The 23,761-nt window shown below is 40.6% G+C and overlaps 1 protein-coding gene across 1 annotated transcript; it reads left to right on the top strand.

Annotated features, from left to right (window-relative positions):
- Positions 1–22,567: 22,567 nt before the first annotated feature.
- On the top strand, positions 22,568–23,539 carry LOC128100964 (olfactory receptor 4F6-like). Its single transcript, XM_052723695.1, has one exon. It carries the CDS (start codon positions 22,568–22,570, stop codon positions 23,537–23,539), a length of 972 nt encoding a protein of 323 aa, XP_052579655.1.
- The last annotated feature ends 222 nt before the right edge of the window (positions 23,540–23,761 follow it).

Genomic DNA, 23,761 nt, shown 5'->3' with positions numbered 1-23,761 from the left:
TTATGTTGAGGTCCTTGATCCACTTGGACTTAAGTTTTGTGCACGGTGATAGATATGGATCTATTTGCAGCCTTCTACATGTTGATATCCAGTTTTGCCAGCACCATTTGTTGAAGATGCTTTCTTTTTTCCATTGTGCACTTTTGGCTTCTTTGTCAAAAATTATATGTTCATAGGTGTGTGGATTAATGTCAGGGTCTTCAATTCGATTCCATTGGTCCACATGTCGGTTTCTATGCCAGTACCTAGCTGTTTTTATTACTGTAGCTCTATAGTAGAGCTTGAAGTCAGGGATCGTGATGCCTCCAGAAGTTGTGTTATTGTACAGGATTCCTTTGGCTATCCTGGGTTTTTTGTTTTTCCATATGAATTTGAGTATTATTCTTTCCAGGTCTGTGAAGAATTGTGTTGGTATTTTGATGGGGATTGCATTGAATCTGTAGATTGCTTTTGGTAAGATTGCCATTTTTACTATGTTAGTCCTGCCTATCCATGAGCATGGGAGATCTTTCCATTTTCTGACATCTTCTTCAATTTCTTTTTTCAGGGACTTAAAGTTCTTGTCATATAGGTCCTTCACTTGCTTGGTTAGTGTTACCCCAAGGTATTTTATGTCATTTGTGGCTATAGTAAAGGGTGATGTATCTCTGATTTCCTTCTCCACTTCTTTGTCTATTGTATATAGGAGGGCTACTGATTTTTTTGAGTTGATCTTGTATCCTGCTATGTTGCTGAAGGTGTTTATAAGCTGTATCAGTTCCTTTGTGGAATCTTTGGGGTCGCTCAAGTATACTATCATGTCATCTGCAAATAGGGAAAGCTTGACTTCTTCCTTTCCAATTTGTATCCCCTTAATCTCCTTATGTTGTCTTATTGCTCTGGCTAGAACTTCAAGTACTATATTGAATAAGTATGGGGAGAGTGGACAGCCTTGCCTCGTTCCTGATTTTAGTGGAATTGCTTTGAGTTTCTCTCCATTTAATTTGATGTTGGCTGTTGGCTTGCTGTAAATTGCCTTTATTATGTTTAGGTATGTTCCCTGTATTCCTGATCGCTCTAATACCTTTATCATGAAGGGGTGTTGGATTTTGTCAAATGCCTTTTCTGCATCCAGTGAGATGATCATATGGTTTTTTTCTTTGAGTTTGTTTATATGGTGTATTATATTGACGGACTTTCGTATGTTGAACCACCCTTGCATCCCTGGAATGAATCCTACTTGATCATGGTGGATAATTGTTTTGATGTGTTCTTGGAGTCTGTTTGCCAGTATTTTATTGAGTATTTTTGCATCAATGTTCATGAGGGAGATCGGTCTGTAGTTCTCTTTCTTTGTTGTATCCTTGTTTGGTTTAGGAATTAGGGTAATTGTAGCCTCGTAGAAGGAGTTTGGTAATGTTCCTTCTGTTCCTATTGTGTGGAACAATTTAGAGAGTATTGGTATTAACTCTTCTTTGAAGATCTGGTAGAATTCTGCGCTGAAACCATCTGGTCCTGGGCTTTTTTTGGTTGGGAGACTTTTAATGACTGTTTCTATTTCGTTAGGGGTTATTGGACTATTTAAATAGTTTATCTGGTCTTGATTTAACTTAGGTATGTGGTACCTATCCAGAAAGTTATCCATTTCTTTTAGGTTTTCCAGTTTTGTCGAATAGAGGTTTTTGAAGTATGACCTGATGATTCTCTGGATTTCCTCAATGTCTGTTGTTATGTCCCCCTTTTCATTTCTGATTTTGTTGATTTGGATGCTCTCTCTCTGTCTTTTGGTTAGTTTGGATAAGGGCTTGTCTATCTTGTTGATTTTCTCAAAGAACCAACTCTTTGTTTCATTAATTTTTTGTATTGTTCTCTTTGTTTCTATTTTATTGATTTCAGCTCTCACTTTGATAATTTCCTGGCATCTATTTTTCCTGGGAGACTGTGCTTCTTCTTGTTCTAGAGCTTTCAGGTATGTTGTTAAGTCTCTAGTGTGAGATTTCTCCAACTTATTTATGTGGGCATTTAGTGCTATGAATTTCCCTCTTAGTACTGCTTTCATAGTGTCCCATAAATTTGGATATGTGGTGTCTTCATTTTCATTGATCTCTAGGAAGTCTTTAATTTCTTTCTTTATTTCTTCCTTAACCCATTGGTGATTCAGTTGGGTATTATTCAGTTTCCATGAGATTGCAGGTTTTCTGTAGTTTTTGTTGTTGTTGAAATCCAACTTTAGACCATGGTGGTCTGATAGAACACAGGAGGTTATTCCAATTCTTTTGTATCTGTTTAGATTTGTTTTGTGGCCAAGTATGTGGTCAATTTTAGAGAAGGTTCCATGGGGTGCTGAGAAGAAGGTATATTCTTTTTTGTTAGGATGGAATGTTCTGTAGATATCGATTAAGTCCATTTGAGTCATGACATCAGTTAAGTCCTTTATTTCTCTGTTAAGTTTCAATTTGGGAGATCTGTCCAGTGGTGAAAGTGGGGTGTTGAGGTCTCCCACTATTAATGTGTGGGGTTTTATATGTGATTTAAGCTTTAGTAATGTTTCTTTTACATATGTGGGTGCCCTTGTGTTTGGGGCATAAATATTCAGAATTGAGACTTCATCTTGGTGGATCTTTCCTGTGATGAGTATGTAATGCCCTTCTTGATCTCGTTTGATTGATTTTAGTTTGAAGTCTATTTTGCTGGATATCAGGATGGCTACACCAGCTTGTTTCTTAAGACCGTTTGATTGGAAAGTCTTTTCCCAGCCTTTTATTTTTAGGTAGTGTCTATCTTCGAATTTGAGATGTGTTTCTTGTATGCAGCAGAAAGATGGGTCCTGCTTTCGTATCCATTCTGTAAGCCTATGTCTTTTTATAGGTGAATTAAGTCCATTGATATTGAGGGAAATTAATGACCAGTGATTGTTCATTCCTGTTATTTTTTGGTGGTGATGTGTGGGTACTTCTATACGTTGGGGTTTACTGCTGTGGCTTTATCTGTTGCCTGTGTTTTCGAGGGTGTATCTGACTTCCTTAGGTTGGAATTTTCCTTCTAGTGCTTTCTGTAGGGCTGGGTTTGTGGATAAGTATTGTTTAAATCTGGCTTTGTCATGGAATGTCTTGTTCACTCCATCTATGGTGATTGAAAGTTTTGCTGGGTATATTAGTCTAGGCTGACATCCATGGTCTCTTAGTGTCTGCATTACATCTGTCCAGGTTCTTCTGGCTTTCAAAGTCTCCATTGAGAAATTGGGTGTTATTCTGATGGGTTTGCCTTTATATGTCACTTGGCCTTTTTCCTTTGCTGCTCTTAATATTCTTTCTTTATTCTGTACGTTTAGTTGTTTAACTATTATGTGGCGAGGGGACTTTTTTTGGGGGGTCTAGTCTGTTTGGTGTTCTATAAGCTTCTTGTATCTTCATAGGCATTTCCTTCTTTAAGTTGGGAAAGTTTTCTTCTATGATCTTGTTGAATATATTTTCTGTGCCCTTGAGTTGGTATTCTTCTCCTTCTTCGACCCCTATTATTCTTAGGTTTGGTCTTTTCATGGTGTCCCAAATTTCTTGGACATTTTGGTTCATGACTTTGTTGGCTTTAGTGTTTTCTTTGACTGATGAATGTATTTCTTCTACTGTATCTTCAACGCTAGAGATCCTCTCTTCCATCTCTTGCATTCTGTTGATTATACTTGCATCTGAAGTTCCCAATCGTTTTCTCAGATTTTCTATTTCCAGCATTCCCTCTGTTTGTGTCTTCTTCATTTTTTCTATTTCCCTTTTCAGGTCTTGGACTGTTTCCTTCATTTGTTTCATTGATTTTTCTTGATTTTCTCTCAGTATTTTATTGTTTTCTTCCAGGACTTTATTGATTTCTTCTAATTTGTTTGCCCTTTCCTCTAGTTGTTTACAGCGTTCTTCACATTTTTTTGTCTTTTCCTCTACGCAAGCCTCTAGCTTCTTCATGATGTCATTCATAAGGCTGTTTTCTTCTGCTTCTTCCAATTTCTGATGTTCAGGTCTAGGTGTTGGAGGAGGGCTAGGTCCTGGTGATGCTGTATTGCTATTCATTTTGTTGTATATGTTTCTGCCTTGACGTCTGCCCATCTCCTTGTGCTTCGTTACTGGCCTTATCCGCACACTTGGTTCAGCCAGACCAGTGTTCCAAAAGGGAAGTCCGGAGCAAGATGGGAGCTGGGGGCCGGCCTCTAAGTCTCAGGAAGAGGCTTGGGGCTCAGGTGGATGGGCGTGGGGGCAGGGCGTGGAGACTGCAGGGCCTGCCAGGGGTCTTGGAGAAGGGGATCCTTCCCGGTGGGGCTAGCAGGGAACCTGCCGGGTGGCCAGAACCTGGGGCCAAGTTGGGTAGGTCTTCCCTGGAGTGGCTGGTGCCCAGGGATGGGGTCTGGGGCAAGGAAGGGTACTCACCAGTTTTCCAAAAGGGAAGTCCGGAGCAAGATGGGAGCTGGGGGCCGGCCTCTAAGTCTCAGGAAGAGGCTTGGGGCTCAGGCGGATGGGCGTGGGGGCAGGGCGTGGAGACTGCAGGGTCTGCCAGGGGTCTTGGAGAAGGGGATCCTTCCCGGTGGGGCTAGCAGGGAACCTGCCCGGTGGCCAGAACCTGGGGCCAAGTTGGGCAGGTCTTCCCTGGAGTGGCTGGTGCCCAGGGATGGGGTCCGGGGCCTAGGACACTTTTATAGCAGATGAAATGTAATCATGAGCTCACAACACATGGAGCTAACTAGTCAACCCACATGCTTCATTCCTTATAAACCAGTGACTTGAAAACTTGGAATAGTTTGGTAGGTAGAGTTACAGTGCTTCTGGGGGGACACTCCAGTTTCTAATGGGTGCCCTCCCATGTGGTAGCTACAGAAGCAACTGTGCCATTCTTGCTCCTAGCTCCCAGTTGTTTACTCAGCTCTGCAGCTACACATTTTACTTGTGGTTGTTCAAGTCTTTCTTTTTCTCGTAGCCCTGTTGCCCTGCCGGGGATCAGTCTCATCAGTTTCGGGGGTCCGAAGGACGGGATACCTAGAAGGCATAGTAACGACTCAGAGACAGTGTTCGTGCCAGAAGACCGGTCACTTTGGGCTTCTGCAGTTGCTAAGCAGCTTCTGCTATAGCTTCTGCTACCACTTCTGCTTCTGCCTTGGTAAACTCAGTCTTTTATTTTCATGAGCAAGGGGAAACAGAAAGGAAAGGGTAAATCACCCAATATGGGGTGTTCTCATAATTCCAAAGGTTAGTCTTAGAAAATCAAATCACCAATATATTCTTCATCACCTTTGATTAAACACAGAAACTATCCCAGGCTTAACGCCAGAGCAAGCACAATCTATTTTTATTCTTTAATGATTAGATAATCTTCTGAGCATTTCACTCAGAGGCTAGCACCATGCAATTTCTCAAAAAAGGTAAAAATAAGAACAGTGGTTAATGTACCAGACAGTCATTTCCTTCTCACATAGCCTACTCTGACTTCAAGACCTCTGCAGCTGCCTAAGTTCCTCCTCAGCCCCCTGCAAACACCAAGACCTGTGACTGGTGGGCTACAATGACCTCAGACAAGAAATCCGCCCCTGCAAGTCAGCGACTTTGTCCTTCTTGTCCCAACAGTTCCAAGGAAGACCTGATCCAATTTTCAGAGCTTCCATGAAAGGAAGCTCACCTTTCCTGGCAGCTCTTTTCAATCTAGGAACCCAATAAAACTTGCGGCAATCACTCCAACCACTGCCACATTGTCTCCACTCTCCTTCAGGAGGAATCAAAATATCTGGATTAAAGTTGCCATCTCCCTTTCTTGGTGGAGGCCACCATTTTCCTCCTATTCTAGATTCCCACATTTCTCATTTGTAATCCCATCTATGTTACTCCATCCACAGTCTTCAGCCAATACCCGTTAGGGTCTCAAGTTTTACACAATGCCCTTAGAATAGCCTCAGAAACTGAATTATTCATCATGGCCAAATTGAGTCCAGGGCACACTGATACACAACATACCATGTGCTATATAGTTGACCACACATTTGGTACAATTTATCCAAGCATGAAAAGCTTCCCCATGCTGCAGGTTCTCTCCCATGACCTGCATAACTGCCTTGACCCTACCCTGGGTGATCATCTCTGTATAATTTCCTGTGAAATTTGTTTCATTCCCATCCCATTTCACAGAAAGTACCATTGGTCTAGGAACACAGAACATGAAGATCCCAAGAAGAAAAAGATTAGCATCATAAGAAGTAATTATATGGAGGAGAATGTGACATGTGCATGCCATAAAGCTTGACCTTGGGACACGTAGGCAATCCTGCCTTGGCCCTCTAGAGGCATGCAAAGCAGAAGATCTGGAGGGGAACTCACAGAGGGTTGGTGGTCCACAATTTTGGGTCCCTCATCTCCAGTTTCTGTGGGCAGCACGTCAGGCATCTTGTATGCCATCCCTGGCATTGCTCTTAGTATAAGTAGTCATCATTCTAGTCAACCCTGATTCTTTTTTTTTTTTGGTTTTTTGGAGACAGGGTTTCTCTGTGTAGCTTTGCTGGGATTAAAGGCGTGTGCCACTACCACCCGGCTCAACCCTGATTCTTTTATCATCTTTTATTTGTTCTCATAACCCTGCCCAAACTCTGAATATCTTTTCTTTCATAATTTTTCTTCCATTACCTGAATGTGATATATCTTATTTCCTGGACCTTGATTCATTCTCTATAACATCTGTGAAACAATGAAAAGACAGTAAAGTCACATTCATTTACAAAGGCAAATTACATAAATGCAAAACGTAAGAAAAGTCTGAATGAACACACACCACACAATGGTTATCCCAAGAAGAGTGGGTAGGGGTCTTGATTAAGGCTTATGATCAAAAGGCTTTGATTTGACTTATGATAATTCTGCACTTAAGATGAGAATGGATCCATGTACACTCAGTGTAATTAGAAGGTATTAAAAAAAACTAAAACATTGGTGAGTCATCTTTACTGCCATCTAATCAAATTGCTTGGTAGTTTAAGATCAGATTTGAGTGCTTGAACTTTCATTTCCACATATTTCCATTTAATAATTTTTTAAAGATTTATGTTTTGCTTACATGCATGCCTGCATGCCAGAAGAGGACACTAGATCTCATTATAGGTGGTCGTGAACCACCATGTGGTTGCTGAGAATTGAACTCATGACCTCTGGAAGAGCAGATGGTGCTCTTAACCTCTGAGCCATCTCTCCAGCCCCATTTAATAATGCTTTAAAAATTATTTCTTTTACATTCTGGACACAGTTTCCCCTCCCTCCACTTCTGCCAGTCCTTCTCACTCTGTCCCTCTGTTCTCATCTCCCAATCATCCATTACTCCTCCATTTCTTTTTTCTTTTTCTGTTAAAATTTTCATTTATTTTACATACCAACCACAGTTTTTCTTCCCTTCTCTCTTCCCGTTCCCTTCCCACCTCCCATCTACCCTGCCATCCACTCTTCTTCTGTTCAGAAAGGGTCAGGCTTCCCATGGAAGTCAACAATGCATGGCATATCAAGTTGTGACAGGACCAAGCTCTTCCTCCTGCATCAAAGCTGGGTGAGGCAACCTAACATGGGGAATAGGTTCAAAAAGCCAGCTCATACACCAGGGACAGGTCCTGATCCCATTGCTAGGGGCCTCACAAACAGACCAAGCTGCATAACTGTCACCCACATACAGAAGGCCTAGGTTGGTCCCATGCAGGTTCCCAAGCTGTCGGTCCAGAGTTTGTGAGCTCCCACTAGCTCAGGTCTGCTGTCTCTGTGGGTTTCTTGTCATGATCTTGACCCTTGTTGCTCACACAATCCCTTCCCTCTCTCTTCAATTGGACTCCCTTAGCTGGGACCAGTGCTTGGCTGTGGATCTCTGCATCTCCTTCCATCAGTTACTGGATGACGTCTCTCTGATGATAATTAGGCTAGTCACCAATCTCATTACATGAGGAGGCCAGTTCAGGCACCCTCTCCACTGCTGTGGGATGTTCTGTATGGCAAATGTGTTGCTGATTGGTCAATAAATAAATCACTGATTGGTCAGTGGCTAGGCAGGAAGTATAGGCGGGACAAGGAGGAGAATAAAGCTGAGAAGTGAAAGGCTGAGTCGAGAGACACTGCCAGCCGCCATGATGAGAAACAGCATGTGAAGATGCTGGTAAGCCACGAGCCATGCGGCAAGGTATAGATTAAGGGAAATGGATTAATTTAAGCTGTAAAAACAGTTAGCAAGAAGCCTGCCACGGCCATACAGCTTGTAAGCAATATAAGTCTCTGTGTTTACTTGGTCGGGTCTGAGAGGCTGTGGGACTGGCAGGTGACAGAGATTTGTCCTGACTGTGGGCCAGGCAGGGAAAACTCTAGCTACACTCCACTAATGCTATTCTCCTCCATTTCTGTTTAGGAAAGGGCAGGTCTTCCATGGATATCAATAAAACATGGCATATCAAGTTGCAGTAAGACTAAGCACCTCCCCTCGTATTAAGGCTGAGTAAGGTGACTCAGTATGAGAAGTAGGGTCTCAAAAGCCAGTAAAATAATTGGAGACAGACCCTGCTCCCACTGTTAGGAGTCCCACAAGAAGACTGAGGTACACAATTGTGACATATATGTAAAGAGCCTATGTCAGTCCCATGCAGGCTCCCTGATTGTCAGTTGAATCTCTGTGAGCTCCTATTAGGCCATGTTAGTTGATTCTGTGAGTTTTCTTGTGATGTCTATAATCTGTCTGACTCCTTCAATCCTTTCTCCCCCTCTTCTGCAGGATTCTCTGAACTCCACCTAATGGTTGACAGTGGGTCTGTGCATCTGTTTCTACAAGTTGCTAGATGAAGCCTCTCTGATGACTATTGGGCTAGCAGAGTATTGTTGGGTATCATTACATTGACATTTCCCCCCTTCTAGTCATGTTTGGTTCTGTCCTAGGTCTCTGGGTCATCTAGCCTGTGGGACCTTGACATAGAAATGATGAAAAAGGGGAGCCTTTCTGGTAGGGCAAGAAGGGAACCTGTCCAGTGGCCAGAACCTGGGGCCAAGGTGGGCAGGTTTCCCTGGAGTGGCTGGTGCCCAGGGATGGGGTCTAGGCTGAGCCCAGACACTTACCTCTGGTCCAGAAGGGAAGTACAGGGCAGGATGGGAGCTGGGGGCCGGTCTCTAAGTCTCAGGGAGTGGCTGGGGTCTCGGCGGATGGGCGTGGGGGCAGGGCATGGAGATTGCAGGGTCTGCCGGGGGTCTTGGAGAAGGGGAGCCTTCCCAGTAGGGCTAGAAGGGAACCTGCCCAGTGGCCAGAGCCTGGGGCAAAGTTGGGCAGGTCTTCCCCGGAGTGGCTGGTGCCCAGGGATGGGGTCTAGGCTGAGCCCGGACACTTACCTCTGGTCCAAAAGGGAAGTCCGGGGAAGGATGGGCACATACAAGTTTTATAGTGTTGATTTTCCTACTATTTTAATCTTAATGTACACAAAACTATTTTCTCTTCAATTTATATATTTATATATTTTATTAATTGAATTCACATAATTTTTTTGTTTCTCAGTGTATTTATTACCAAAAGGATGCAACATTGTTGAAGTTATTTTGTAAAGAAAAGGATTGGTGCACCTATGTGTTTGCATTCCTGTTTCTACAAGTATTTCAATTTTTAATTGTAATGTTTAGGAAAGCAACTATCAGAAAAACCTTTGAGTTTTTTTAAAATTTGTAATTTTTAATTTTTTTATTATTTTTTATATGAGATTTTCTAGTCATTTTACATATCAGCCACGGATTCCACTGTCCAGTACCAAGCTGCTTTTATTACTGTAGCTCTATAGTAGAGCTTGAACTCAAGAAATTAGACATCAAAATGCCCAACAGTCCAATTAAGAAATGGGCTATAGAACTAAACAGAGAATTCTCAACAGAGGAAACTCAAATGGCTGAAAGACATTTAAGAAATTGCTCAACATCCCTAATCATCAGGGAAATTCAAATCAAAATGACTCTGAGATACCACATTACACCTGTCAGAATGGCTAAGATCAAAAACACTGAAGACACCTTATGCTGGAGAGGATGTGGAGGAAGGGGAACTCTCCTGCACTGTTGGTGGGAATGCAAGCTTGTACAGCCATTTTGTGAATCAATATGGTCCTTTCTTAGAAAATTGGGAATCAATCTCCCCCAAGATCCAGCTATACCACTTTTAGGCATATACCCAAGGAATGCTCAATCATACCACAAGGGCACTTGCTCAGCTATGTTCATATCAGCATTGTTTGTAATAGCCAGAACCTGGAAACAACCTAGATGCCCTTCAACTGAAGAATGGATAAATAAAATGTGGTACATATACACAGTGGAGTACTACTCAGCAGAGAAAAACAATGACACCATGAGGTTTGCAGACAAATGGATGGATCTAGAAAAAATCATCCTGAGTGAGGTAACTCAGACTCAGAAAGACAAACATGATATGTACTCACTCATAGGAGGATACTAGATGTGGAACAAGGATGACTGGACTGCTACTCACATCACCAGGGAGGCTACCTGGAAAACAGGACCCCAAGAAAGACACGGGGATTGCCCAACGACGGAGAAATGGATGAGATCTACAGGAACAGCCTGGACTTGAGTTGGTGTAATGAAGGACAAGGGTCGAGGGAAAGAGAGCTTGGGGGAGCGGGAGATCCCAGCTGGATCAACAACAGAGAGGGAGAACAAGGAATAGGAGACCATGGTAAATGAAGACCACATGAGAATAGGAAGAAGCAAAGTGCTAGAGAGGCCCACAGAAATCCACAAAGATACCCCACAATAGACTGCTGGCAATGGTCGAGAGACAGCCCGAACTGACCTACTCTGGTGATGGGATGGCCAAACACCCTAATTGTCGTGCTAGAAACCCCACCCAACGACTGAGGGATCTGGATGCAGAGATCCATGGCTAGGCCCCCAGGTAGTGCTCCGGGAGTCTAATTAGCAAGAAAGAGGAGGGTTTATATGAGTGAGAATTGTTGAGACCAAGGTTGGATAAAGCACAGGGACAAATAGTCAAACGAATGGAAACGCATGAACTATGAACCAATGGCTGAGGGGTCACCAACTGGATCAGGCACTCTGAATGGGTGAGACAGTTGATTGGCTTGATCTGTTTGGGAGGCACCCAGGCAGTGGGACGGGGTCCTGTGCTCATTGCTTGAGTTGGTTGTTTGAAACCTGGGGCTTATGCAGGGTCACTTGGCTTGGTCTGGGAGGAGGGGACTGGACCTGCCTGGACTGAGTCTACCAGGTTGGTGGGGAGGCTTTGCCCTGGAAGAGGTGGGAATGGGGGGTGGGCTGGGGGGAAGGCGAGAGGGGCGGGAGCGGTGAGAAGAAGGGAATCCGTGGCTGATATGTAGAACCGAATTGTATTGTAAAATAAAAAAAAATACTAAAATACAAAAAAAGAAATGATGAAAAAAAGGTAGACTATTAATTCTACTTTAACCAAAAAAAAAGCAACCTGTTAATCTCAAAATACTTTACATTGGTATGGATATTGGTTTATTAATACAAATTTAAGGTCAATTTTGTTATACTATACTCTTGTTTAGGGTATTATATTTATGCATCTCATTTAAAAATGTAATATATAATTAAAAATACAACTTAATAGTTGTCTTAATAGTCAAACTTGCAGTCATGTTAATTAGGTTCTCTAGGTATACAGAGTTATATTTCAGATAGGTAATCTTCAAACACTTCAAAGACCTACAGAATATGGCATTTAAAATGTTTTAAGAACTTAGACTTTTCTGGACAGTAAGACATGTCTGCTCCTTGCAGCACCAATTACTTCAAAGAAGATGATGGGCATCGACAAAACTCCATATGGAGTTTGTTTCTTTATGTAAAAAGCTTGCCATGTGGGCAAAGTGTCCTTGCCTCAACTGCTGACAACATGCTGTCCAAGCTGGACAAGCAGAACACAAAAGAAAGTGACTACAGAACTTTTCCAAGACAAGGTAGGTCAATCCTTCAAAAATCCTGCTTCATAGATAAGTCTGTCAGATATGTTAGACCTCTAGGCTGAAGATGGATGCCTCACATTGCAGAGGAACCTTGGGTGATTGTCCAGGCAGCTTGAGGTCTCTGTCATTAGGTAACATTTCACCTTTCTGGGGTCTTTGATGGAGCTGAAGACTACATAGTTATAATTATAGTTTTCCTTAGTTATAATTGAAAATAAATTAGATACAAAACTTTAGATTCACCAAGATATGATAGATAATTAAGCATTTTCTCTAATTTTGCCAAATGCAGATGGATTAGATAGTGTTACTGTGATTCTCACCTAACTGTTTTTGTTGTATATAATCTTACTATGCTAAAGTTAAAACCTTTCTTTTTATTTAGACAAAATGGGGAAATGCTGTGGAATAATTCTCTTGTACACTGTCAAGATTTGTCATTCGAATTGGTTTAATAAAATGCTGATTGGCCTGTAATTAGGCACGAAGTGTAGGTGGGGTGACCAAACTAAGAATGCTGAGAAGAGGAAGGATGGAGGCAGGAGTTGCCAGCCAGATGCAGAGGAAGCAAGATGAGAATGCCTTATTGAGAAAGGTACCAAACCACGTGGCTAAACACAGATAAGAATTATATGGGTTAATTTAAGTGTAAGAGCTAGTTAGTTAGTACCAAACCTGAGCTACTGGCCGTGCATTTCTATGTAATATTAAGTCTCCTAGTCAATTATTTGGGAAGTGGCTGCCAGGTATTTGGGAGTTGCTGGCTGGACATAGGAACTTCAGCCTACAGGACCCGGTGCTCCAGGCAGTGTTAGCGGGTGAGTGGGGATGGGAACATGAGGGATCAAGTGCAGGGGAAAAGGGGTGAATACTGAGACTACCGGAGGAGAGAGCATTTCAGGGTCAGGTTAGAAACCTGGGTGCAAGGGATTCTTCCAAGAATCTACAAGGATGGCCTCAGCTAAGACTTCTAGGAATAATGGATACTAGACTGAACTGGCCATCTCCTGTGAGCAGGCAAGACTTCAGGGAGTGGGAAACCAACCCAGCCACATAACCTTTGACCAACAGTTTATCCTGCCTATGGGGTGTGCTGGGGTGTGGGTGGCCTAGAGATTTAGGGAGTGGCCAATCAATGACCCATCTAGCCTAAAACCCATGCCAGGAGAGTAAGCCCACCCCTGACACAGACTAAATTTAATCATTTTATGCTGTGGGATGGTCTGTATGTCAAATGTGTTGCTGATTGGTCAATAAATAAATCACTGATTGGACCGTGGCCAGGCAGGAAGTATAGGCGGGACAAGGAGGAGAATAGAGCTGGGAAGTGGAAGGCTGAGGCAGAGAGACACTGCCAGCCGCCATGATGATAAGCCGCATGTGAAGATGCCGGTAAGCAACGAGCCATGTGGCAAGGTATAGATTAATGGAAATGGATTAATTTAAGCTGTAAGAACAGTTAGCAAGAAGCCTGCCACGGCCATACAGTTTGTAACCAATATAAGTCTCTGTGTTTACTTGGTCGGGTCTGACGGCTGTGGGACTGGCAGGTGATAGAGATTTGTCCTGACTGTGGCCCAGGCAGGAAAACTCTAGCTACAATTTTAATATATTACATTGTCTTTCTTCCAGTTCAAATGAAACATGTGATGTCATTATTTGAATTTTCTGAGTTTCAGATATCTTAGGGGGTTAAGAACAATAATCCCTTTGCTGCACTATCAGAAGCTTGTATCATTAAGCATATTCTGTTGATTTTTGGAGGAATTTGAAAGGGGAATTATAGGTACTAGATGTGAATAAGTTTAGGGGAGGTTCTGGCAGAAGTCAGGTGCTTTTTGTCAGCTTTCCTGTTATTGGGAAGCGGTTTCAATCTCAAAGCAGTTAAGAATTCAGTTACTTTTTAACTGGAAATAAAGTATAGAGTTGCCAACTCTCATAATTGCATCCCATATTTAAATATGATAATTACAATATTCCATAAAGCTTATATACTATGGATTTAGTCTTTCATAGTTTCTAATGTTTGGAATAATGTTCAAACACATGACATACACACTAAATACCTCTCACACTACACAAGTCTCTTGAAGCCTTGATCTATTCATTTTTTCTTTAGTCTTGAAAATTTCACACATGTATAAAATGGGATATGATCATATGTACTCCCATCTTCCTTTCAACTCCTCTCATGCTCCTCAACATGTCTCCAAACAGTTTTTTTTGTTTTAAATAACCCACTAATTCCAGTTATTATTGCCCATTTGTATATGTGTGTGGGGTTCTCTACCGGATCTATTTATTTCTTGATGACAGAAGAGCCAAGTTACCTCTGAGGAAATATATCTCAAGTGTGAAAAATTTAAAACTGATTGGAATTCATCAGTAAACTATGTTGATGTTTCCAAGTGTTATCGAATAAAAGTAGAATAAATCTGTCAATCATCAGCCTGGCAGGCTGGAGGGACAACTTAGTAGTTCAGACTGAGTACTGCTCTCACAGAGAACCTGAGCTCAGTTCACATCAGGTGGCTTAAAACTGCCTTCACCTCCAGCTTCAAAGGATCAGATGCCTTCTTCTCGACTCCCAGGGGGGAATCAACACTCACATATGCCTGTGCATGCTTGCACACACACACACACACACACACACACACACACACACACACACACACATGAACACACACGAACACTCACAGACACATAAATCTTTTAAAGAAAAGCAATCAGTTCTATAAGTCCTCTATTATCTTTTCAAAAATTATATTTACTTTTATTTTATTTGTAGGATGTTTTGTAAATCTGTGTGTTTGTGCACCTCATGCACACAGGGCCGACAGAGGGCAGAAGAATGTGTCAGTTTCCCTAGAATTGGAGTAACAGATGATTGATTGTGAGTCACCATATGTGTAATGGAAATCAGACCCAGGTCTTCTGGAAGAGCATCAGTGCTCTTACTACCGAGCTATCTCTCTACCTCTATCTTATTTTATTTTCTGGAACAAGGCTGAAGGTGATTGTTGGGCAGTTCACTTCCGCCATTTTTACCATTTTTTTGTGTGTGTGGGGTCTGCATTTAGAAGCTTGTCGCAAGCTTCTTCATTAAGTGGGGCTACTTCTCCCTTGTCAGGGTCCAATTCTGGACAGTTAAAATTCTATTTGTAATTTTGCCAAGTGTTGTCTTGAGAAGAACTGTTAAAATGTCTTGGATAAGAGAAATCTGAGCTTGAGTTCACATTGAAATGGCCAGTTGAGCAAGCTATAGCAACAGCTCTGCTTAAAGACATTAAACTGGTAGACAGAAGTCAGAGAATGCATTTTAGAGGCTGGGAAATTTGCCTGATGCTTCTTTTGATTAGAAACCATTGAAGACTTTTGCAAAGTCAAAAGACTGACTCACTCTCTGTCATTCTTTCTCTCTCTGTCTCTCTGTCTCTTTCTCTCTGTCTCTGTCTCTGTCTCTGTCTCTGTCTCTCTCTCTCTCCCTCTCTGTGTATGGTGTTGTATATGTGTGTGAGTATGTAGTGAGTATACATGTGTTTATCTGCATGTGCAGGCCAGAAGTTGATATTGTGCATCTTTCTCAATTGCTCTACACATTTTTATTTTGAGACATGGTATTGTGCCTATCTTTTTACACAGATGCTGGGCATCTAAACTCAAGATTTCCTGCTTGCAGAACAAGTCCATTTAAATGAAGCCATTTTCTCAGTCCTCTTTAATCCTCCTTCTGGAAATGATCAATTCCTAGGAGTTTATGCAATGCATCTTACCTTTTTAATAATGGATATACTACATTTCATGCAAAATGGGACAGGTGATGGGAGGGTAGAAGAGAGGAGTGGGTGTGAAGAGAGATAACTGTCATTGGTAGAGTTTGAGAAAGTCATATTGAAACCTACTGTTTTATACCAGAGAAGAACACACCAATTATTTGTCCAAATGCCAAATGTTCATCCATGAAAACACACATACAAGTAACATTACATAACAACTAAAATAACATCTGGTCTGATAAATTTATGTATATTGGCACAATAGTGCTATGGATGTTATAGGGAATACCGAATCACATTTTGATTTGATTTAAATCCTGTTCCACCAGACAAAACTCACACCTGACACTCTTAACTAGGCCCAATCCCGTGGCTCAGTAGGTCATCAGACCCAGGGTAGAACTCATAATTACTATGTTGCTAAATGGATATCATATAAAACTATTCTCTAAATACTTATCTTGACTCCTATCAACAAAGCTTCTTTGTGTAATAGAAGATGCTTAATACAGAAACCCATAGCTGGTTAACATGCATAGAATAAGATATCATGGAGTGCTCAAACATAAATGGGACATCTGTATTACTCCCATCTTCCTCAAGCATCAGGTAAATCACAGAAATGGATGTGGAAAGGTTGTAAAAGACAAAGGTTGTGGTGGTGGACTGTTGCAAAACAGTGTTTTCTTGACGAGCTCACAGCAGTTGTGACTACATGCATTAGATCTAATGACAAGCCAGTCACAATTCAAATGTAGGTGGGGAGGGGTTCACAAAGTCTCATCTCTTGCTGGGAAGCTATTGGTACTTCATGGTTGTTGGGGGAGAGGGTGGTCAGTTTTTTTTTTTTTAAAGTGGTACAGCCATGGGTACATTGCTTATGCTCCAGTGGATAGCTATGCTCATGCACATACCTGCAACACTAATTGGACTCAGTGGTTAAGAACAAAGAATACAAGAATATGTGATATTGGGGATCCTGGAAGAGTTGGAAAGGAAGGACTTGGGGGTGGATTTGATAAAAATTCACTGTAAACATATATAAAATTCTCAAAGAATATATAAAAATAATAAAACAAACTACACTGAGTTCTTATTTTATTCTGTCAGAATGGCAGACATTAAGAAAAAGGCAGAAGGGTATGTTCAGGGTGGTATGACTAGGGCAACTGTGGCACAAAGCTTGTGGGAGTAACCAACCAATATCTGATTTGACTTAAGACCCACTCTGTAAGATGGAACCCATACCCAGTGGCCAAGAACTGGACTAAATATCCCAGAGATCTAGGGTAAAACCAAATAGTACTTGTTTAAACAACAACAACAACAACAACAACAACAACAACAACAACGTGATAAAAATGACTCTTAATGATTTCTGCTGTACTAATAGAGCATCGTCTTCCTCAGAAGCTTCCTCTGCAGCAGATGGGAACAAATACAGAGATCCATAGACATCATTCAGAGAGTGAGAGACCTTGAAACACTCAGCACTAAATGAGATGTCTCCATTAAATTCCTTTCCTTAGGGTTCAGGGAACCCTGTGGAAGAGGAAACACAAGGAGTGTAAAAGCCCAAGGGCATGGAAGACACAAAGAAAGCAAGACCCTCTAAATCAGCATAATCAAAGCTCATCTGAACTCACAGAGACTGAAGCAGCATGCATAGGGCTTGCATGAATCTGCACCAGGTCCTCTGCATATATATTATGGCTTCCAGTTTAGTGTTTCTATGGGATTCCTGAGTGTGTGAATAAGTGGGTCTCTGATTCTTGTGACTTCTCTCAGGCTCTTTTTCTTCTGTTGGCTTGTGTTGTCCAGTTCCAATGTGATAGCTTTTGTTTTAGCTTATATTTTATTTTGTTATATTTAAAAAAAAGAAAGAAAGAAAAAGGCAGATAAAATTCTAGCATGGAGAAGGGAAGGTGGGCATAAAGTCCCACCCCTAGCTAAGAGCTGTTGGCAATTGACAGCTGCTGGAAGGGGAGAGTTAATTGTAAGAGTGTTACTGATGGTGGGTTGACTACACTGTAGTGGAAAGCCACACATGCAACAGTGTATGAGCAACATCAACTGTGCTTACTAGGATCCAAAAGGACAAGACTACACACAGTTGTCCAGGTAAGAAATCAGAGGCTCATCTGGGAGGAGCTGGGGAGGGGATGAATATGATCAAAATACACTGAACAAAATTCTCAAAGCTAATAAAAACTAGAAAAAAAAGAAAATAAATATCCAGTTCTGATCAGGTACACTTATACCCTGCTGGAGGAAGGCATAAACTTGTCCAGACTCTATGGAAACTTTTTTTTTCTGAAAACACTGAAAAGAGATTAACTGTAAGACTCACCTTGAACACTCTTGTGTGTTTACTTGGAGACAGTACATTACAGAGATACTTCCACATTAGTGCTCGGTGAAGCACTGTTTACAGTAGTTAGGTCATAGAACAAACCTAGGTGTCCCACAAAAGAGAAATGGATAAGGGAAGTGTGGTATATACACACAATGGAATTTTTTCAGCCATAAAAAAGAACAAAGTCATGTCATTGGCAGTGAAATGGATACAATTGGAGATAATCATATTAAGTGAGTCGAGCCATGAAGACAAATATCTGTTTTTCCATATTTGTGGTTACTAGAGTTTATATGGCTTTGTAAAATCATGCATGTGCATATGACACCAAACTATCTAGGGAAATAAAGGAAAATAATGGGAGAGGGAGCAGTGAGAAAAGGGAGAGTGGGGGAACATGGGGGTGAATATGCTGAATATATAATACATACTTTATGAAGATTATACAAATATAATAGTAAAAAAGGAAAACAGCAACACACACAATGCTGAACACAACAGAATCCTTTCAATCAGTACGCTGTTATTTCTTCTTAGAATTAATCCTCACTTCCCTCACTCCTAGCTAAAAATTTCGTCTTTATTAAAGTGATGGTTCCTCCAGGATGTATGTCCAGAGCCTTATAAGTAGACTTACACATTCTCTCTTCCCTGTTTTTCTCCTTTGCACTGCTCATGCCCTTAAGAACACTGTTACCCAGAAAAGATTAAAATGCTGTGCTTGCATGTGTGTATTTCTTTGTGGGGCTTGAAGGTCCTTGGACTTGGAGAACAAGTGGAGTCATAAACTCCAGGTGTGGCTCTTTACTTTCAAGGAACTTACAACCCAGTAGGCTTTAACAAGATAACTTCTGGTATAATTCTGGAGATTGTAGAATTGTAGACAACTTTGTCATGCAAAAGAAAGCAAACTGTTTTTGGATTCTTCTGGATTACATGTGTTCATTGACCTATATAGTGAGTCACATGGCTTGGACTGTTTTTCCTTCCTCAAATACGCTGCTTCATTTTAAGTCTCCAGTGATGAAGTTCGAATTGACAGATAAAAATCACCAAAGATGATAGTCAAAGAACTGGCTGTTTTAGTTTTATTTCCTCTCCAGTGACCCATTAGAGTTTCATTTGTTATTTTCACCAAAACAACTGGATTCCAGCGGCAATTCCCTGGGTCACATGAGCAATGTTGGCAAATGTAGGCTTTCCAGCAGCACCTGGTCATTAGTCTCCATTCTCTTAATTAATGTTCCCTTTTATTCACTCAGCTTTTTCTAGAAACAGCAGCTGTGTATGCCAAAACTCAGTTGTTAGGGAATTCTCTGACTGAAAGATGCTGCCTCTTGGAAATAGGTAGGTGAAAGATGGAAATGGAACATGACAATGGAAAAATTGGACACACTCTCTCAATTCAATTTCAGGAAACCAGCCAGGTGGCAGATCTCCTCTCTCTCTCTCTCTCTCTCTCTCTCTCTCTCTCTCTCTCTCTCTCTCTCTCTCTCTAAGAAAGGCAAATAACAGACATTGAATTTTACCTTGTATCAAAAAAAATGTACCTTTGGTTTAAGGACAATCTGAAGTCTTTAGCATAGGTGAGGGTTTTTGAGGCTGAAGTATGATCTAGTAAAGGATTTGGTTATTAACCACTTCAAGAGTCAAAGTAGATACATAGCATGTAGAGGTTGGAGTCAGAACTACTGGTTTTGATTTGTTTCCATGCTCACAGGCAAGTTAACTAGAAATAATTGACAGATTGTAGTTCTCTGTGGCCTCTACTGAAGCAAAATCCAAGTGATAGACACATAAATTAGACGGAGAATAACTGTAGAGTTTTTTTTAAAAATCTCTCTTGCATATTTAATTCAGAATCATATAATTTACAAACATGAAGATTGCTAAAATAGTATTAAATGGGAAAATCAAGAATTTGCTATGAATTATGTTTATTTAGTTTTTATTTGTTTTATGTTTCCTTCTAATTTGAGTTATTACACATAAAATACATTTAGATCAGATCCAGTGAGGCAGGGGGTAGGGTGGGGGGTGGTGGCAACAAAATCCAAGGACACAGAGATCAACGTTATGAGAAATGTGAGGTAATGGGTAACAATTTGACTGCTTACTTCTGGAGACAGATAACCTAAAAAGGAAGGAAAACAGGCAAAGAACTGAGTAGCAGAATATTTGGTATCTGTGCATTTTTTGTTTGTGGAAAAACAGACCATTTGCGCAGGTTAAATGTTTGGCCTGATAGTTCTAAGAGCAGAGAAATATGCACTATCAAAATGACGGGGAACACAAATGGCCCCAAAAGATGAATATTGTATTACTAAATGGTGTATTTTTGTAAAAATTAGATGTATCCTTGGTGTGCACAGGGCCGGAAATTTGACTTCTCTGATTTTATAACTGAGGCAACCAATTCCTTTATCTTTTTTAAGTATGAACTTCAAATGGCTACAAATCTGTTCTAGGAGACTAAGTCTAGGCAAATCAACAGTATAAGATGATTTTTAGAAAGGAAATGTTAGAAAGTCATGGTTTCTAACTTTTATGTCCTTTAAGTAAGAGAATAAACAAAAGAAGACAAGATAATAATGGATGGATATTCTGGAGGACAAAAATGATCAAAATTTTCTTTTAGAATGAGCTCAGGTTACTCAGAATAAAAGATGTTCTGAGATCACTGAGTCCTCCAGGGGCCACTGGGTACAACTCTTCTCTTGGAGACTTGGAAGACACAGTCATGTCATTTCAATGTCTTCTGATACACTTGGTTCTTTTCTTTCCTTCCTTCTTTCCTTCTTTCTTTCTTTCCCTCTTTCCCTCTTTCCCTCTTTCCTTCCTTCCTTCCTTCCTTCCTTCCTTCCTTCCTTCCTTCCTTCCTTCCTTCCTTCCTTCCTTCCTTCCTTTTTAGGTCATCTGTCTCAAGTTTCTTCATTTAATTTTTTGTTTCTTTATTTAATTCTTCCTTTAGTTCTATTTTACTCATCTTTAGTTAGATAATCTTAGGCTTCATACGCTTTCCTAACATGGAAATTCCAGTAGACCAAACACTTTTTGCTCTTTCCAGAAAGTATTCAGGAAAGAATTTACACATATCCATTAAATACACATTAATTTTTACTGTCTAAAACCTTGGAGACATTACTATATTATTTTGGATGTATAGAAAAGTTTTTTTTGACATGCCAATTTTAATGTTTAGAAAGACAACCTTGTTTTTCTGTCAGTTTGCTATTGTTTTATAGTTTTGATTGTTTAGTTGATAATTTTACCCTTTGTTATAGACAAGCCTGCGTGATCCCGTTTAGCCATGGGGCTTTGAAGCATTCCGATAGTGTGCCTTTATAATGGCCTATGACAACTTAAAAGATCTTTGTTTCCATTGCCCCTTAGACCTCATCTCCACCACCCTCACTTCCCAAACATTTAGCCTCTTTTACCTTTGTATGGTTCTTTGGACATTGCAGTACAGTTCACACCTTAGGGTTTTTGCTTTTGCTGTTGTGTCTGCATGAAATATTATCTCCCCAAATAACTTAGATTTGTTCACTGTTCACTCATTTTTCTCATGTTTCTTCTCATTTGAATGATGAGCAAGAGCTGTCTCATGAGCCCTATTTTAGAATCACATTCCTAATACTGCCCTGGTACTCCTTTCTTAAATTTCCTACAAAATGACTGGTCTGTTAATTTGAATGTCTATTTTTAATTGTATACTTATATGTGTAAAAACATAAATTTAGGAGATTAAATACTTTAAAAATGCATTTTGCCTTTATCTCTACTTACTAGTATGTAAAATATTCCTTGGTATACAATGAATGAAATGGATTCATAGACATGAATTCTCTCAACCAAATCATTAATTCGCTCAAAAACCTTCCTTCTAAACTCAATCAGTGTGATTAAGACAGAGTATCAGATATCAAACGAGTGAATGTATGGGTGGGTCATGAGGAGGATGTGACAGATGAGGTGCTCTGTAATTTGAATATGAAAGAATGAGTGATATCCTAGAAATTACAATACAGAGAAAGATGATTTCTGGCTTGAGCAACAAAACCAGAGTCTCTTTTGTCATTAGCCAATGTCTACTCTGCATGTGTAGGTGAGATCAGTTATTCTGACTCCAGTGAGAGGGTGGTTAACGTTGAATGCACTAACTCAGCAAATCAACATCAGGTGCTCTTGCTTTTGTGTTTGATCAGGTGCGACATGTATACCAGTCGACTGGATTTCTTCCAGTTTCTTGTGTTAAAGATCTCTGCAGCAACTCTTTAGTAACACTTTGATTATCATTTGTAGCAAGAGTAGGAGTGGCCAACAGAATGCAACTCAATTCTCATGAAATTCTCAGGTAATATTTGCTATCCACAGTTAATACACCTTTTCATAGTGAGTATGAATACACTATTAATCTGAATATTCTGATTTTCCCCTTTAGGTAACAATAAAGTGAATCCCTGCATTGGGCCCATGATGAGAGCAAACCATTCTGCAGTGTCTGAATTTGTGCTGCTGGGGCTCTCAAATTCCTGGGAGATCCAGATTTTTCTTTTTTTCTTCTTCTGTCTCTTCTATGTGTCCAGTTTGACAGGAAATTTCATCATAGTTGTCACTGTCACCTCTGACCCCTACTTGCATTCACCCATGTATTTTCTACTGGCAAATCTCTCTGTTATTGATCTTATATTTTGTTCCATTGCAGCACCCAAAATGATTTGTGATCTTTTTAGAAAGCAGAAAGTCATCTCTTTTGGAGGCTGTATCAGTCAGATCTTTTTTAGTCATGCTGTCGGAGGCACTGAGATGGTGTTGCTCATAGCCATGGCCTTTGACAGGTATGTGGCCATATGCAAACCTCTCCACTATCTGACCATCATGAGCCCACGGATGTGCTTGTTAATATTAGTGGCTGCTTGGATCGTTGGCCTCATTCATTCATCAGCCCAGTTGGCCTTTGTTATAAATTTGCCCTTTTGTGGCCCTAACATATTAGACAGCTTTTACTGTGACATACCACGACTTCTCAAACTTGCATGCACAGACACTTACAAACTTGAGTTCATGGTCACTGCCAATAGTGGGTTCATTTCCTTGGTTGCATTCTTTTTACTCATCATCTCCTACGTCTTCCTCCTCATTACTGTCCAGAAGCACTCCTTAGGACGTCCATCCAAGGCCCTTTCTACTCTGTTGGCTCATATTACTGTCGTAGTTTTGTTTTTTGGCCCATTGATTTTTTTCTATGTGTGGCCTGCTCCTTCCACCCATGTGGATAAATTTCTAGCTATATTTGATGCAGTTTTGACTCCTTTTCTAAATCCAGTTATCTATACATTCAGGAACAGAGAAATGAAGACAGCCATCAGGAAAGGGTTTTATCAACTCCTGGGCTTTAGAAAGTCAATACAGATGGCTTGGCTGAGACATAAAATTCCCAAGTGAGAAGTAGAAGCTCAGTCCTCTTAAAAGGCTTTGTGATAGAAATCCTTTGAGTACATTCAGACATTCACCACCTCTCCTGTGAGTCTCTGTTGTTTCCATTGTATAATGGGTGACTCATTGAAGAGAAAGAAGGTGTTTCTATAAAACATATAGAAATCAAATATTTTATTAACTCCTCATAATTCTCAAATAAATGTGCCAATAATTGCTTTTACATGTGTT

Source organism: Peromyscus californicus, unplaced genomic scaffold (genome assembly GCF_007827085.1).
Source record: "Peromyscus californicus insignis strain IS unplaced genomic scaffold, ASM782708v3 Scaffold_7__1_contigs__length_154581171, whole genome shotgun sequence".
Classification (NCBI taxonomy): Eukaryota; Metazoa; Chordata; class Mammalia; order Rodentia; family Cricetidae; genus Peromyscus; species Peromyscus californicus.
The sequence above is the reverse complement of the archived record's forward strand: the minus strand, read 5'-3'. Positions and strand labels throughout refer to the sequence as shown.